The sequence below is a fragment of the Lepus europaeus genome, chromosome 9, assembly GCF_033115175.1.
Source record: "Lepus europaeus isolate LE1 chromosome 9, mLepTim1.pri, whole genome shotgun sequence".
NCBI classification, from domain to species: Eukaryota; Metazoa; Chordata; class Mammalia; order Lagomorpha; family Leporidae; genus Lepus; species Lepus europaeus.
The window spans coordinates 17785371-17802452 of NC_084835.1; the positions used below are offsets into that span (position 1 = coordinate 17785371).

Sequence of the window (17082 nt, forward strand, 5' to 3'; positions counted from 1 at the left end):
TCCACAAACATGGAAGATTTTTCCATTTTTGTTTTATCTTTTATTTCTTTAATGTTCCACAGTTCTCATTGCAAAGATCTTTGACATCCTCAGTCACACTCATTCTAAGGTATTTGATTTTTTTTGTAGCTGTTATGAATGGGACTGATCCTAGAAGCTCAGTCTCACCCATAGCATTGTATACACAAAGGCTGTTGACCTTTGTGTATTGATTTTTTACCCTGCTACTTTACCAAACTCTTTGATCAGTGCTAGTAGTCTCTTAGTGAAGTTTTTTGGATCTGCTATACACAGAATCGTGTCATCTTCAGATAGGGATAGTTTGGCTTCATCCTTCCCAATTTGTATTCCTTTGATTTATTTTTCCTGCCCAGTGGTCCTGGCCAAAACTTCTGGGATTATGTTGAATAACAGTGGTAAGAGTGGGCATCCTTGCCTGCTACCAGATCTTGGTGGGAATGTGTCCAGGTTTTCCACATTCACTAGGACGGTGGCCCTGAGTTTGTCATAAATTGCCTTGGTTGTGTTGAGGAATGTTCCTTCTATACTCAATTTGCTTAGAGTTTTCATCATGAAAGGGTATTGTATTTTATCAAGTGCTTTCTCTGCATCTATTGAGATAATCCTATGGATTTTGTTTTCAATTTGTTAATGTGATTTATCACATTGACTCTTTTGTGAATGTTGAATGATCCCTCCATACCAGGGATCAATCGCACTTGGTCTGAGTGGATGATCCTTTTGATGTGTTGTTGGATTCTATTGGCTGGAATTTTGTTGAGGATTTTTGTATATGTTCATCAGTGAAATTGGTCTATAATTACCTTTCTCTGTTGCTTCTTTTTCAGATTTAGGGATTAAGGTGATGCTGGCTTCATAGAAAGAATTAGAGAGGATTCCCTCCCTTTCAGTTGTTTGGAATAGTTGAGAAGAATTGGAGTTAGTTCTTCTTTAAATGTCTGGTAGAATTTAGCGGTGAAGCCATCTGGTCCTGGGCTTATCTTTGTGGGGAGGCCTTTATTACTGATTCAGTTACCATCTTGGTTATGGGTCTGTTTAGGTTTTCCATGTCTTCATGGTTCAATTTAGGTAGGTTGTATGTTTCTAGGCATCCATCCATTTCTTGGTTTCTCAGCTGTTGGTATACAGCTCTTTCTAGTAATTTCTGAAAATTCTTTTTTATTTCTGCGGTGTCGGTCATTATATTTCCTTTTTCATCTCTAATTTTATTGATTTGGATTTTCTCTCTCCTTTTTTTTGGTTAGTTGGTCAGTTTTATTTTTTCAAAAAACCAGCTCTTCCTTTTGCTAATCTTTGGTATTTTGTGGATTCAATTTTGTTGATTTCTTTAATTTTAATTACTTCTTTTCTCCTACTAGTTTTGGGTTTGGTTTGCTGCTGTTTGGCTAGATCCTTGAGATATATTGATAGTTCCTTTATTTGGTGCCTTTCCAATTTCTTGACGTAGACAATAAATTGTAATTGCTATAAACTTTGCTCTTAACACTGCTTTTGCTGTATCCCATGAGTTTTGATATGTTGTGTTGTCATCTTATTTGTTTGCAGAAATTTTTTGATTTTTTCTTTTGATTTCTTCTGTGACCCGCTGTTCATTTAGGAGCATGTTGTTCAGTCTCCATGTGTTTGCATATGCTCTAGAGATTCCTGAGTGCTGATTTTCAGCTTTATTGAATTGTGATCTGAGAAGATGCATGGTATGATTTCAATTTATTTTGAATTTGCTGAGACTTGCTTTATGGCCTAGTAAGTGGTCAATCCTTGAGAAAGTTCCGTGTTCGGCTGAGAAGAATGTGTATTCTGCAATTGTAGGATGAAAAGTTCTGTAGATATCTGTTAGGTCCATTTGTTCTGTAGAGCCAGTTAACTCTGCTATTTGTTTGAGTTTCTGTTTGGTTGATCTGTGGATTGCTGAAAGTAGGGTATTGAAGTCCCCTGTTAGTATTGTGTTGTATTAGAATCTAGGTCTCTGTTTAGAGCCATTAACATTTCTTTTAAATAGCCAGGTGCCCTGTAATTAGGTGCATATGTTTATAACAGTTACATCTTCCTGTTGAATTGATCCTTTAATCATTACATAGTGCCCTTCTTTGTCTCTTATAACAGTTTTTGTGTTAAGGTCTGTTTTGTCTGATATTAGGATGGCTACACCAGCTCTTTTTTGGTTTCTGTTGGCATGGAATATCTTTTTCCATCCTTTCTCTTTGAGTCTGTGTGCATCTTTTTGGTGAGATGTATTTCTTGTAGGCAGTAAATATTTTTTTGGTATCAATTCATCCAGTCTGTGTCTTTTAACTGGATAGTTGAGGCCATTTACATTCAAGGTGAGTGTTGCTAAGTAACAATTTTTCCTGCCATTTTTAACAAAAATATTGCTGTTTTTTACTTTGAAATTCCTTTGAACTTTCACTGAGAGATTTTCTTCCTTTGCCTTCTTTCGTAGTGATGACCATGTTTCTGTGTTTCTGTGTGCAGCACATCCTTAAGTATCTTTTATAGGGCTAGATGGGTAGAGAAAAAAATTCCTTGAATTTCTGTTTGTCATGGAATTTCTTTATTTTACATTCATTCGTAAGTGAGAGCTTTGCAGCATACAGTACTCTGGGTTGACAGTTACTTTGTCTTAAGACTTGGACTGTATCTCGCCGTTCTCTCCTAGCCTGTAGGTTTTCTGATGAGAAGTTCACTGTGAGTCTAATTGGAGATCCTCTAAAAGTAATCTAGTGTTTCTCTTTGCACATTTTAGAATCTTTTCTTTGTGTTTTAGTGTGTCGAGTTTGATTACAATGTGTCACGGTGAAGATCTTTTCTGGTCATGTCTATTAGGGGTTCTATGTGTTTCCTGTGCTTGGATGTCCCTTTCTTTATCCAGATTAGGGAAGTCATTACGGAGTTTTAAAGAGGGCAGATAAGTCATCTGATTGACAGGCCAAAACTGAGTTAAATATACAGAATGCAGTGTGGCACAGTCAGAGGATTCTGAGAGCCCAAATGCGAGCCAGGAACGTAGGAAGAAGTGAGTATTGCAGGGAAAGCAAAGTCAGTAGCTTGTAGCTTAGGGTCCAGGAAAATGGGTCAGAAGTGTCGACTGGACTGAGGGACCCACTGCCACTGGAAGCGCTGTTGTGTGTTGGAGTGGCTGAGGTTGTGTGGGAGGGGAGGAAACAGAGAAAGGCAAGGTGAAGGGAGGCTGGTCATGGAAGCAGTAGGGGGCTGAGGATGGCCTTGTTCCCCAAGTGGGAGACGGCCTGTCCTGTGGATGTGGGAAAGATCCAGTGGAGGAAAGATGCTGACAAGTTGGGAGCAGCAAAGGAGAATGCGTGTCCCAGGGACCCTGAAGGAGGCAGGACGGGGAGTGATGTTGAAAGGCCCTAGAGTTGGGGATCCTGAGTCAGTCATGGACCCGGTGCCCTGCCCGGGTCTAAAAAAGGCAGGACTGCTTCCTTCAACCTTAGGGTTTCTGAAGACCAGGGGAGAGGGATGACAAGAGGCAGGTGGTTCAGGTTTTTGGCAGGGGTGACTGGTGATAGGCCAGGGAGTCTATGTGGCTGTGAGGGAGAGGAGGTAATAGGTACAGGGGGTGGGGACGCAGAGGCCCCTGTGAGAGGTGTTTTTTATAAATGAGCTGGAAGGGAATCAAGTTGTCTGGAAGTTAAATTTGGCTCTGAACTCACACATACTCTAATTTTAAAAATAATCCACTTATTTGAGAGGTGGAAAGAAAGTGATAAAGAGCTCCTGTCTGCTGGTTCCCTCCCCAGATGGCTGCAGTGGGTGTCACTGGGCCAGGGCCTGAAGCCAGGATCTGGGGACGCAATCCAGGTCTCCCGTGTGGGCAGCAGGGACCCAAGAACTTGAGCTATCACAGCTGCCTCCCTGGGTCTGCATTAGTAGGAAGCTGGGGTCAGGATTCAGAGCCCGGAGTCACCCCTGGTGCTCTGATATTAGTTGCAGGTGTCACGACCGGCCTTACCTGCTAGGTCAAGCAGCTCCTGTTCATCATGTCCGGGATATGACCAGATGTGGAACTGTATGATTTAATACGAGTACATTTTTAATGAGTCATAATTTCAAGGGTGTAAGAAACTTTTGGATTGATAAGAGAGCAATTTTATCATTTGGGTAGTCTTTTAGAAGATAAATTTTAGGTGAATAGAATCTAATTTCTTCTGTCCAGAAAGATTTATTTTGGGGCTGGTGGAATGGTGCAGTGGGTTAAGCCACCATGTGCAATGCTGGTGTCCCTTTATCAGAGTGCTGGTTTCACTTCTAATGCAGCTCCCTGCTAATGCACCTAGGATGGCAGCAGAGGATGGTCCAAGTACTTGGGCCCCTGCCACCCATGTGGGAGATCTGGATGGAGCTCGTGGCTTCAGTCTGGCCTAGACCTGGCTGTTGAGGCTGTTTGGGGAGTGAGCCAGTGGTTGAAAGATGGATCTCTCTTTACCTCTCTCTGTGTCTTCCTCTCTCAAATAAAATAAACAAACATATATACATCATTAAAAAGATGGAGTTTTTTCCACCCTTCTTTGTGGTGCCTCGCTTTTTTGGTGACTTTGATAGGTTGCAGGAGTTTTCTTCAGTTATCTACATGAATTTGGTTAATCCTCTGTCCAGAATCATGGCTACTGTCACTCTAATCAGTGTACTTGCTAACCACGGTGGCTTGATTCCTAGTTAGCACATTGTCCCACGACATGACAGACTTTGTTTTACTTGTGTTTTGTGGAATGAGTCTGAGAATACTACTGAGTTGTGTGTTCTGTGCTTACGCACCGTTCTGGATAATGGACTGCTTTGATCTGGGGATGTCTATATTATATCTGCCATTATCAGTAAGATAGTGCTACTCTGAGTCAGATCATACTGTTCTTAATTCTTTTTATATCTGACTTCTGAGGAGGGAGTTTTATCAACATTACAGGTGACACAGTGTGAAATGGAAGAAATAACTTGCATGGGCAATGCACCAGAGAACCTTGATCTGGTCATAAATAACCATACACTATCAAGAACCTGGATTTGGAACCGTGCTTGTTTGCTTTTTTCTTGAACGGGTTAATATCTTTTGTGCTGTTCGCTTCACTGTCTCTCCTTCCACTTCATTTCAGGATGAAAAAAAAAAGAACCCCAGAGAATGCTGGGCCGTTCCCGTGGCTGCATACACAGTGCTAATGAGGTGCCTTCGGGAAGGGGTAAGACTCCTTTGTTGTCTGAAGACGCCTGCAATTGTAATAACCCTCCAGGCACTGTGTGAGGATGGTAGCCTGCAGCAGTGCAGGGGCTTGTCAACCCAGCAGTTGCTCCTGAATTTAAATAATCCCGACAACCCACCACCAGCAAGTGACCTGTACTGCAGCAAGTGCAAAAATGAACCAGCTTCCTCGTTCACTTGTTCAGAAATCTACTTTCAATGCCAGTGGCAAGCGTAAACAGTGTAACCAGCTTTTAATGACATGTTGCTGACGACACTCCTGTACCCCTCTTTGTAGCTATCAGGACACCAGTTGAGGAAGCAAGGTTGATGCAAAGAATTCTCCACGAGCCTCAGACAACCCTCAGACAACCCTCAATTATCTTGTCAGGTTGCCATCTTTAGGTTCAGACACAGAGAAGCTTCCAGTAGCTCCCACTGATGTTAATATTAAGTAGGATTTGTTATGTGATGTGGTTTCTCGATTTATTCACATTGTTCCGTGTGCTGTTGGTAACCAGTGAAGAGCAGCCAGCTGGCCCACCAGCCGCCTTCTAGGTTTGCAGCTCCTATGTGTCTCTAGGTAAAAGACGTAGCAACCAACCTGAAAGCTTGGCATTTGCTGTTCGCTTTAAATCATTTGACATTGTTTCACCCAAGGCAAAGCCATAGGCTAAAAACATTCCTTAAGGAATGAAAACAGTAGATCAGGATAAACATCTTCCTTTTGAGTTCACTTCTTCTTGCATTCTGTCGTAACCTGGTAATGTTTCCAGGTAGAAATGCTCTCCAAGGTTTGCCCCTGGAGACCCAGCAGGGAAATTGAAGCGTTTCCTAGCCTGTAGGTTTGAATACTTATTCAGTTGTCATTATAGGATATGAGGAAGCCAGTGAATTGTATTTGATCGATAATATGAGAATTAAGTCATTTTCACCCACAGTCAAAAGACAAGTTTGGGTTCATTGTTCAAGGCCTTCAGACGGGCACACTTCGGCCTGAGATGCAGATGTGGGATTCCTGTTCTTGAGTTCCTCTCACTGCTCGAGGGTGATAAGATAAAAATACAGGTTGGGGTATGTCAAATGCATAGATGGAAAGAGAACAGAATATGGGTGCTCACAGGAGAAGGGAGTCTTCTGTGGATCCCTTTAACAGTATTAAAGAGAATGCTTAAAGCTTTTCAATTTGGAGGGGCTGGTGTCCAGTTGTTGTGGGTTAAGCTGATGCCTGCAATGGGTGCATCCTGTGTGAGCACCAGGTTGAGTCTTAGCTGCTCTACTTTCTATCTGGTCCCCTGCTAATACACCTGGGTCAGAAGATGGCCCACGTATGTGAGCTGCTGTCACCCACAGGGGAGACCCAGGTGGAGTTTGGGATTCCTGGCTCAGCCTGGCCCAGCCCTGGCCATTGAGGCCATTTGTAGAGTGAACCAGCAGATGGAAGATCTCTGTCTCTCCTTCCTTCTGTGTACCTCTGCCTTTCAAATAAATTTTTTTTTAAAGATTGATTTATCTGAAAGAGGTATACGGAGAAGGAGAGGCAGAGAGAGAGAGGCCTCCCATCTGCTGGTTCACTCCCCAGATGGCTGCAACGGCCAGAGTGTACAGGAATTAAGTTAGCAACCAGAGACAAAGAAAGGAAAGGCGACCCCTCCTCCCAACACAAACCTCCCAACACAAGTGACCGCTGGCAATTAACTAGTGAAGCAGCTGCCCACTGCTGTCTTCGCTAGGGAGTGACTAAGTCCTAAGTTCTGCTTCTGCAAACTCCAGTCGTTAATCTCACCTAATAAATCTGCCCCTGGTATCTCTCTTACAAACAAACCAGACCCACAGACAATTGGAAGTGTGGTCCTAAGTCAGGTAGGCTGCAATTTAAACCCACCAGTGCTGTAACAGCTAAGGTGTGGTGCTGATCAACCTGTAAATATTGTAAGAAACTTGGGATTGTTACTCAGTTCTCAGGAAATGATTCCGGCTGAGCCCCCTGGCGGAATAAACTGCTGGATCCTCCACGTCTCTGGTGCCTGTTTGGATGGAGGGAGTCTTCCCACCCCGGGTTTCTGTAGCAGGAGCTGTACCAATCCGAAGCCAGGAGTTTCTTCTGGGTCTCCCACGCAGGTGCAGGGTCCCAAGGACTTGGGCCATCTTCACTGCTTTCCCAGGCCACGCAGAGAGCTGGATTGGAAGTGGAGCAGCCAGGACTCAAACTGGTGCCCATATGGGATGCCGGCACTGAAGGCGGCGGCCTCACTTGCTATGCCACAGCGCTGGCCCCTCAAATAAATAAATCTTAAAAAAAAATTTTTTTTATAATTTTTAAACGTGTATTTTAAGATTATTTATTTGAGAGATAGAGTTACAGAGGGAGAGACTGAGAGGAAGGTCTCCCATCTTCTGGTTACTCCCCAAATGGCCAGAGCTGAGCTGATCTAAAGCTGGAAACCAGGAGCTGCTTCTGGGTCTCCCACGTGGGTGCGGGGGCCCAAGGACTTGGGCCATCTTCTGTTGCTTTCCCAGGCCATAGCAGAGAGCTGGGTCGGAAGTAGAACAGCTGGGATGTGAACCAGCAGTCATGTGGGATGCTGGCACTGCAGGCGGAGGTTTAGCCTAGTAAGCCACAGCACTGGCCCCTATTTTTATTTTTAATTTTTTAATAAAGTTTTTATTTAATAAAAGTAAATTTAATAGCTACAGCTTTAGCAATACAGTGGTAGGCCCCTATTTTTAAATTTTAAACTTAAGTTACTGGGTTAGGAAGCTGGCCTAGTGGTGAAGGTGCCTGGCTCCTGCTTCCTGCTAACGCAGACCACAAGAAGCAGTAGTTACGGCTTCAGTAATTAGGTTCTGATTAGGTTCCTGACGCCCATGTGGGAGACCTGGATTGTATTGCCAGCTCCCGGCTTTGATGTAGCCATCACTGGTATTTGGGGAGTGATCCAGAGGATGGAACTGTCTCTTTCTGTTTCTCTATTAAGTAAAAAAAGAAAAAAAAAAAAAGAACTTTATTGCCTAATAAGATGCAATAAATTGTAACCTTTGAGGGATGTATCTTTTACCTAATAGCTCTTTCCCCTCTCACCCCCTGTGTATTCGATTGAGCATATAATAGACGAAATAATGTTTGCTATCCTCGTGTAGCTTCATATTTTAGTACCACACTTGCTTTTAATTGCATTGGTATGTATGGGAAGTCTGTGTGGTTTTCCTCGAGAGAAAATTGTAGCAGGCAATAATTTATGAAAATTGGATCTTGTATTTTTGAGAAGCTGTTAAGTATTGCGTTGGCAGCCTGTATACTAACATTGTCTCTACCAAACAGGTAAATTAGGGGGTGAGGATTCTCCTTAAAAAGGCTTTGCATCCTTACAAAAATAATTATAGTGGTTCTTTTAAATAGCAAATGTATCTACTGTATTCAGGACATAGTGCAAATGGGAACAAATTTTAAGCCCTGTGTCTTCAGTCATTTGCAGTACCACTGGTATTTCTGCGTGAAGGCTCGGCTCCTGTGAAACACACCTCGTAGAGAGCAGATGTGAGTGCTTGGTTGGGATTGTGCACTCACACACTCTGTTAATTTATAGAAGACTGGTGGCCTGGAGAAAGCTTCTCTTTGCTTCTTGGGTTCCATCTTGTCCTTTCTTTCATGGTGTAACCCCTTGCTGACTTCCGGTGGAAAACATTCCCAAGTTTTGCTTTATGGTGTTTGTGCCTTTGAATGTATTGCTAAATGTTAAATGGATTGGTTCTTAGTGTATTAAATGGGTTGGTTCTTAGTTCTTCAACTATGTGTAGAAGGGATGGTGCTATATTCTTCTAGCCTTAATTATTTTCTTCTAGCTAGGCAGAGGTTGATAGCACATTAATTGTGTGAACAGTAGCTTATCTGTTCCACTGTGTAGTATGATACTGTTGGGATATGCCTCCGGATAGAAAGGGGATGTTCAAAAAGTTCATGGGAATTGCTTGTTGTGGGGAGAAAAAAAAAATGTGTGGATCTCAAATTGTTTTTGAACCAAAAGAAGCTTTAATTCATTTTTCAAAAAGATCTCATTTCAGAGGCAGAGTTACAGACAGAGGGAGACAGAGAGGAAGGTCTTCGAATCGCTGGTTCACTCCCCCATTGGCTGCAACGGTTGGAGCTGGATTGATCCAAATCGGGAGCTTCTTCCGGGTCTCCCGTGTGGGTACAGGGGCCCAAGCACTTGGGGCATTTTCTACTGCTTTCCCAGGCCATTATCATGGAGCTGGATGGGAAGAGGAGCAGCTGGGACGTGAACCAGTGTTCATAGGAGGTGCTGGCGCCGTAGGCAGAGGTTTAACCTACTAGGCCATACTCCCTAGCCCCATTAATTCCAGTTTGCCAAGAACTTGTTGCAGTACTTTCATTTATATACACCTGTGTATCGATCTGTATTCCCATCAGCTGGGAACGGGGACCCATTAATCCACATGTTCTTGAACATTGTCTTTGTCACCCTGATGGGTATTCAATGGTTTCTTCTAATAGTTTTTTCTTTTTTAAAGATCAATTTATTTATTTGAAAGCCAGAGTCAAAGAGAGAGAGAGATCATTCATTGTAAGGTTCACTCCCCAGATGGCCAGGGATGGGTCAGGCGGAAGCCAGTAGCCAGGTACTGCATCTGGATCTCCCACATGGGTGGCAGGTGCCCACGCACTTGGGCCATCTTCCCCTTTGCCCAGGCCGCTAGCAGGGGCTGCACACAAACCCAAGCTCAAAAAGGATGCCAGCATCACAGGTGGCTACTGTATCCCTGCTGTCACAACAGTAGCCCTGGTCTTCCAGTAGTTTTAATATGCATTTCCCTGATTGATAAGAATGTGTAGTTTTTTAAAGTAGACAGATCACACTTCATTCAGTGACAATCTGTCTTGTCCCCTTTACTCAGGTCCATGCCTCTTCCAGGGCTCCTTTTGGTTCTGTGGCTTACCTCTGTGTCACACGACCTACATGAGTATTTTTATTTTTAACATGGGAAATCATTGTTTCAGCATTATAATCTCCACCCCCCAAGAGCCTCTCAACCATTTGTTTTTAACTCTTTCTCACTTGAATATAACTTTTAGATCAACTTTTTGAGTTCACCTAAGGGGATGTCGATAGAGATCAGATGTGTAAATAAGTTTGAAGAAATTGATATTAGCATGGAATGGAAGACATAGTCTAAACACTAGCACTAAAGTGAATGACGCATTGGATTTAGACGCCTGGAATGAGATGGCAACTGATTAAATTCCTTTGAATTCTTGATCATGTTTAGAGCTGCCTTTCAAAAAATGTGTACGTATATATATTATGAGGAATATAAAAAAGGCCATGGTTCAAATAATTATTTTTTTTAAAGATTTATTTATTTCAAAGTTCGCTCCCCAGATGGTCACAAAAGCAGAGGCTAGGCCCAGCCAAAGCCAAGGGCCAGGAGCTTCATCTGGGTCTTCCACCTTGGTGGCCGGGCCCCAAGCCCTTGGGCCGTCTTCCCAGGCCATTAACAGGGAGCTGGATCAGAAGTGGAGCAACTGGGACATCAACCGATGCCCATATGGGATGCTGGTGTCACAGGCAGTGGCTTAACCAGCTATACCACAATGCTAGCTCCTTGAATTAATTTGTATATGTGGTAAAAGGTAGGGATCCAGCTTCTTTTTTTTTAAGATTTATTTTATTTATTTGAAAGACAGGGTTACAGAGAGAGGGAGAGAGATAGAGAGACAGATAGAGAGTGAGAGTGAGAGAGAGAGAGAGAGAGAGAGAGAGAGAGAGATAAAGAGGTCTTCCATCTGATGGTTCACTCCCCAGTTGGCCACAGTGGCAGGAGCTGTGCCAATCAGAAGCCAGGAGCTTCTTCTGGGTCTCCTACGCGGGTGCAGGGGCCCAAGAACTTGGGCCATCTTTTGCTTTCCCAGGCCATAACAGAGAGCTGCACAGGAAGTGGAGCAGCCGGGGTTAGAACCGACACCCATATGGGATGCTGGCACTTCAGGCCAGGGCGTTAACCCACTGCACCACAGCGCCGGCCCCTCAAATAATTACTTTTGTTTATTCTAGAATCTAGCTTTGCTAGTTATGGGGTATTTATAAGCCTTATAAATAATACATGGTTTTTTTTGTCAGATAAGTTGAAACACACTGGGTTAAACAGGGTTGTATGGTTTTACTTGTTGGTTTTGAGTTCTTTTCAGAGCCTTTTTTCTTTTGTGAAGATTTTATGTACTTATTTGAGAGGTAGAGTTACAGACAGAGGGAGAGACAGAAAGGTCTTCCATCTGCTGAATCACTCCCCAAATGGCTACGATGGCCGGAGTTGCGCAAATCTGGAGCCAGGAGCCGGGAGCTTCTTCTAGGCCTTCCAATGGGGTATAAGGGCCCAAGCACTTGAGCCATCTTGTACGGCTTTCCCAGGCCATAGCAGAGAGGTAGACTGGGAGAGCAGCAGCTGAGACATGAACCAGTACCCATATGCGATGCTGGTGGTGCAGACGGAGGCTTAGCCCACTATGCCACAGTGCCGGCCCCTCAGAGTGTCAAATTGTAATCTAATCAAGGGGACTTTGTGTGCAATACTTTGAAAGTTGCTTGGCCTCCGACCATGCCTTATCCCGTGTTGTGTTGTGTTGTGTTGTGTGTCCCCTTTGGGAGAAGTCATAATCTTAGACTTGGGACTGTGATGAGTGCGTTAAAATAATCTGTAGTACGTTTTTGTTTTGTTGAAATTAACCAAGACGTTATATGGTGTTTTCCAAACAGGCCAACCTGCTCAGTGCACGTGACACCCGTAATTTTAATAGTGATAGAGTTGCTCATCAGATGTCTTTGTCCTTATTACAGATGTAAGTGTTCAGATGGGAAGAGGGAAGGTGTTTAGAATGGGAGGCTGAGGGTGGACTGCACAGAGAAGCAGGCAGAGGGGCAGGAGTGTTGAGAAAAGGGGGTGGCAGCGTAGCGGACAGAGGCAGGACCTGTGATGCTCCCAAGTCAGGCTTTCAGGGCTCGTGCTGGCATCTGGGGCCCCAGAGTGGGGAGTCACCTGTGGGTTTCAGTCCCAGAGGAGCTACTCTTCAGAGGTTTGCGCTTGGCCGAGCCCTGGGGGCTGCACTTGCTGAAGTTTGCTGTTAGCACAAAAAGCGAAACTTGAACTGTCTTTTCTTCCCCATGCTTCGGACTCAGGTGCCCCCCAGTCTGAGGACTCGGGCCTCGGTTGCTTTGCCCTTTGTGTTTGTGTACAAAGCAAAGAGCAGTTCCCTCCTTAGGATCCTTGCGAATTCATCTCAGGACTATCAGTGTTGCATTTAAGTGACCCATCTTCTGTATGTGTGTAGAGTAGAAAGTCAGAAGATTGGTGGGAATGAGATTTTAGTTTTGTCTGAGTTGGTAGCCAGTTATTCTGTAATACATAGAGATGCTCAAAATAGTCCTTGGAGAATTTCTGTATGTTGAGAGAAGATTACACATTTCTAATTAGCCTCTTCCATTTTCTCTCTCTCTCTTTAAAGACTTATTTATTTTTACTTTAAAGTCAGAGTTAAACAGAGAGAGGTCTTACATCCGATGGTTCACTCCCCAATTGGCTGAAACAGCTGGAGCTGCGCCGATCAGGAGCCAGGAGCTTCTTCCAAGTCTCCTACGTGAGTGCAGGGGTCCAAGGACTTGGGCCATTTTCCACGGCAGTGGCCATATGGGATGCTGGCACTGCAGGCAGCAGCTTTACCCGCTATGCCACAGCATCGGGCCCTCTCTCTCTTTTGCCTGCATAATAGACTGAATAATTATGGGTGCTGAACTGACACCTGTCCTATGTTTTATTTAAAATGTGAGATTAAAGAAATAAGCAGTTGGCTTTACTATTTTTTTCAAGAATTTTTATTATTTGAGAGGTAGAGTTATAGAGAGGCAGAGGCTGAGAGAGAGGTCTTCCATCTGCTGGTTTTCTCCCCAGATGGCATCAATGGCGGGAGCTGAGACGATCAGAAGCCAGGATCCAGGAGCTTCTTCCAGGTCTCCCATGGGGGTACAGGGGCCTAAGGACTTGGGCCATCTTCTACTGCTTTCCCAGGCCACAGCAGAGAGCTGGATTGGAAGTGGAGCAGCCAGGACTCGAAGCAGCATCCAAATGGGATGCTGGCACCACAGGTGGTGGCTTTATCCTCTATGCCACAGTGCCGGCCCCTGCTATTGACTTTTCTTGTTAAGATTTATTTATTTATTTGAAAGGCAGACTTACAGACAGGCAGAGTCAGAGAGAAGTCTTCCATCCGCTGGTTCACTCCCCAGATGGCTGCAACGGTGGGAGCTGTGCCAATCTGGAGCCAAGAGCCTCGAGCTTCTTCTGGGTCTCTCATGCAAGTGCAATGGTCTAAGCACTTGGGACATCTATTTCTGCTTTCCCAGGCCACAGCAGAGAGCTGAATTGGAAGTGGAGCCACTGGGACTCGAACTGGTGCATATATGGGATGCTGGCGCTGCAGGCGGCAGCTTTAGCAGCTACACCACAGTGCTGGCCCCTTTACTATTTACTATTTACTTTTATTTTTTTATTTTTGACAGGCAGAGTGGACAGTGAGAGAGAGAGACAGAGAGAAAGGTCTTCCTTTTGCTGTTGGTTCACCCTCCAATGGCCGCTGCGGCCGGCACACTGCGCTGATCCGAAGCCAGGAGCCAGGTGCTTCTCCTGGTCTCCCATGGGGTGCAGGGCCCAAACACTTGGGCCATTCTCCACTGCACTCCCGGGCCACAGCAGAGAGCTGGCCTGGAAGAGGGGCAACCGGGACAGAATCCGGCTCCCCAACTGGGACTAGAACCCGGTGTGCCGGCACCGCAAGGCGGAGGATTAGCCTGTTGAGCCACGGTGCCGGCCTCTATTTACTTTTAAGTAATAACTTACTTAGATAATTTTGGTGTAACAGAATTCTTTTAAGAGGAAGTTTGAATTTTGATTTGTTAATTAGAGCTTTTCTTTTTGGTAAAAGTAATGGTAAATTGTTTGTGCTTAATTAGAAGAGACTGAACTTTTAAAAGAAGTTAGCCATTGTATGTATTAGGTTTGAAATGTTTTAGACACTATTTAGCTAAAACAGAGAAATGAGGTAAAATATATAGCTCTTTTAATTGTTATAATCTAAGTGCAATCTTATCGAGGAAATGTATGTGCCATCAAACTCAGTTTTGTTTTTGGTTGGTCCTCACAGTTACCCTTGCCTCTTGGGCAGTAATGGTGAGCATTGTGTGTACAGAATTAGAATAATGGTTTTTTCTTATTAATCTCTGTATGGTTCAAATAATTGATAATTTCCTGGATGCTGTTGTTGGTAGGACACTGAAGAGTTTACTAATTTTGGAGTTACCTAACGAGTCTGAAGTACACCTTTGGGAATGCTATGTAGAAGCCGTTCTGGGCTAGGGCAAAGCAGGGGAACTCGGCTGCCCAAGAGCTGGTAGAGCACGAAGTGCCCAGAGCACAGCATCTTCACTGCTGGCGTGAGGCTGGCACCTCTTCGCCTTATGTGACAGATGCACTCAGGGGAGCTCTGCAGCCTGGCTTTGCTGGATGTGCAGCGTGTGAGAGGTGATGGAAGATCAGCCGTCAGTCAAGGATTTACAGTGGCCAGGTTTCTTCTGTATGTAATGACGCACCTTCTGGCTCTTCTCTTTGTCTTTTTGTTAGTATTTTTCAGCCTAACAGTGTCATGATTACAGGGAATGATATATTCATGATTCTAGGTCTGTTTCCTTTTAACTCAGTGTGTGTATATCTAGGGAAAAATGTGAATTTTGCCATTGTTGGGTGATGTTTTTTCCCATTAGGTTGAGCTTGTTAATCTGGCAGGTAGGTAGTAGGTAGACAGACACAGATCTCCTGTATACAATGATGGCTTTTGTATTTTTGCCTTATCAGATACTGAATTGTGTGTTTAAGTTATCTTCTTCGATAATGTAATTTTGTTGCATTTTTCCTTTCAGGTTTTTTGAGTGTCATTGGATATGTACAAAATCCTGATTTTTTCCCCCCTTTAGTTTGTTGCTTTTTTTTTTATCATGATGGTGTGACTTTAAAAAATCTTAAGTAATGCTTTTTGCCCAAAGCCTTTTTTTGATATTAATACAGCTATGTAAATCATCTTACATTAAATATATCTCCTTTGATTCTTTTTCTACCTTTCTATCACTTTGGTTTAGATGTGTCTCTTCATACTGCTTATTGAAAAAATCTTTAATTAGTTACTTTGTGTTAGCTATAATATTTAGTCCATTTACATTTATTGCAGTTGTTTGAGTAATTGTATTTATAGCTCCCATCTCATGTTGTGTTCTTTGTTCCATCTGGTTTGTATTTTTTCTTTGTCTTCATTGCTTTGTCTTTTCTTGTTCCCTGTAATGAATATTGCTCTTGTTTTTTTTTTTTTTTTAAGATTTATTTTATTTATTTGAAAGAGTTAGAGAGGTAGAGACAGAGAGAGAAAAGTCTTTAATCCGCTGGTTTACTCCCCAATTGGGCACAGCGGCCAGAGCTGTGCCGATTCAAAGCCAGGAGCCAGGAGCTTCTTCTGGGTTTCCCACGTGGGTGCAGGAGCCTAAGGACTTGGGCCATCTTCTACTGCTTTCCCAGGCCATAGTAGAGAGCTGGGACTTGAACTGGCGCCCATATAGGATGCCAGCACTTCAGGCCAGGGCTTTAACCCGCTGCCCCACAGTGCCGGTCCCTGCTCTTGTTTTTGAAACATATTTTGTGAATACAGTTGTAGGCTGACATACTGATCTGTTAGTCACTGGAGGTACTCTTTCACTGTCTTCTGGTGTATTTGTACCCATGAGAAAGTCTTGCCATCACCAGAACCTTGGTTCCTTTTGAAGGAGACACTGCAAATCAAATGAGGGGCTACTTTGCTTTTAGCTCCTAAGGGGCTTCTTCTCCTCCAACCGGTGTCCCCTCTCTGGTCCCTCCCAAATACACCCTCAGTCACTACCACAGGTTGGCAGGGAATCTGGTAGAAGGAGGAGTTGTTTATTGATCACATCTGTTGTGCAGAGTTGTGGCTACAGTAGGCTCTCTTTAATGGGGTTGGGATAGGGAGTTATCGCGTGACTTCCTCCTTGTGTGGGTCCTCAGCTTTGCTTCTCATTCTTCTTGCATTCTGTTGGACCAGTGTTTTTGGGACAAGCATCATCTGAAGTGCTCTGAGCACCTCTCAGGGTTCCTGCCTGAATAATCACTGGCCTAAGAATTTGGTGACTTTAAGAGGACTTATTCTCTTACTTTATGCTGAGCATAATGTGGTTGGATTCACAGAGAGAAAGAGCAGGTTGTCTGGGTATCTTCTCCCGAATAATGCAAGAAATGAAAATCTGTATTCATTGTTTAATGAAATACTAAAATAGTAAGCTCTATAAAACAAACTCGAGGTGCCTTGAAGCCTTTACAGGAAATACTATAGTTTTAATAAATCTAAAGATATGAAAATAATTAGTGTCAGTATTTTACGTGTGATTTTTAGTATCCTTTAGAGAAGTAGACGTGTAGATAATTGTTATTTTGGCAGCAACACCATCCTATCAAGGTCACCTTGAATGGTATTAGATCTGCTTACACCATCAAAACACAGTGCAGTTATTTTTTTTTAAAGTTTTATTTTATTTGGAAGAGTTACAGAGAGAGGTGGAGAGAGAGAGGTAGAGAGAGAGAGAGACAGAGGTGGAGAGAGCGAGTCAGTCTTCCATCCCCTAGTTCGCTCCCCAAATGGCTGCAATGGCCAGAGCTGATCTGAAGCCAGGAGCTTCTTCCAGGTATCCCACATGGGTGCAGGGGCCCAAGCCCTTGGGCCATCCTCTGCTGCTTTTCCAGGTGTGGTCACC

At 43.7% G+C, this 17082-nt stretch overlaps 1 protein-coding gene across 5 annotated transcripts in view; it reads left to right on the plus strand.

Annotated features, from left to right (window-relative positions):
* ULK4 (unc-51 like kinase 4) overlaps nucleotides 1-17082 on the plus strand; it is a 597001-nt gene that overhangs the window by 101595 nt on the left and 478324 nt on the right. For all 5 annotated transcript variants that reach the window (XM_062200117.1, XM_062200120.1, XM_062200121.1 and 2 more), the window contains one exon: nucleotides 5130-5213. In XM_062200117.1, the coding sequence (XP_062056101.1) occupies nucleotides 5130-5213 (84 nt within the window). The remainder of the gene's footprint in view (nucleotides 1-5129; nucleotides 5214-17082) is intronic.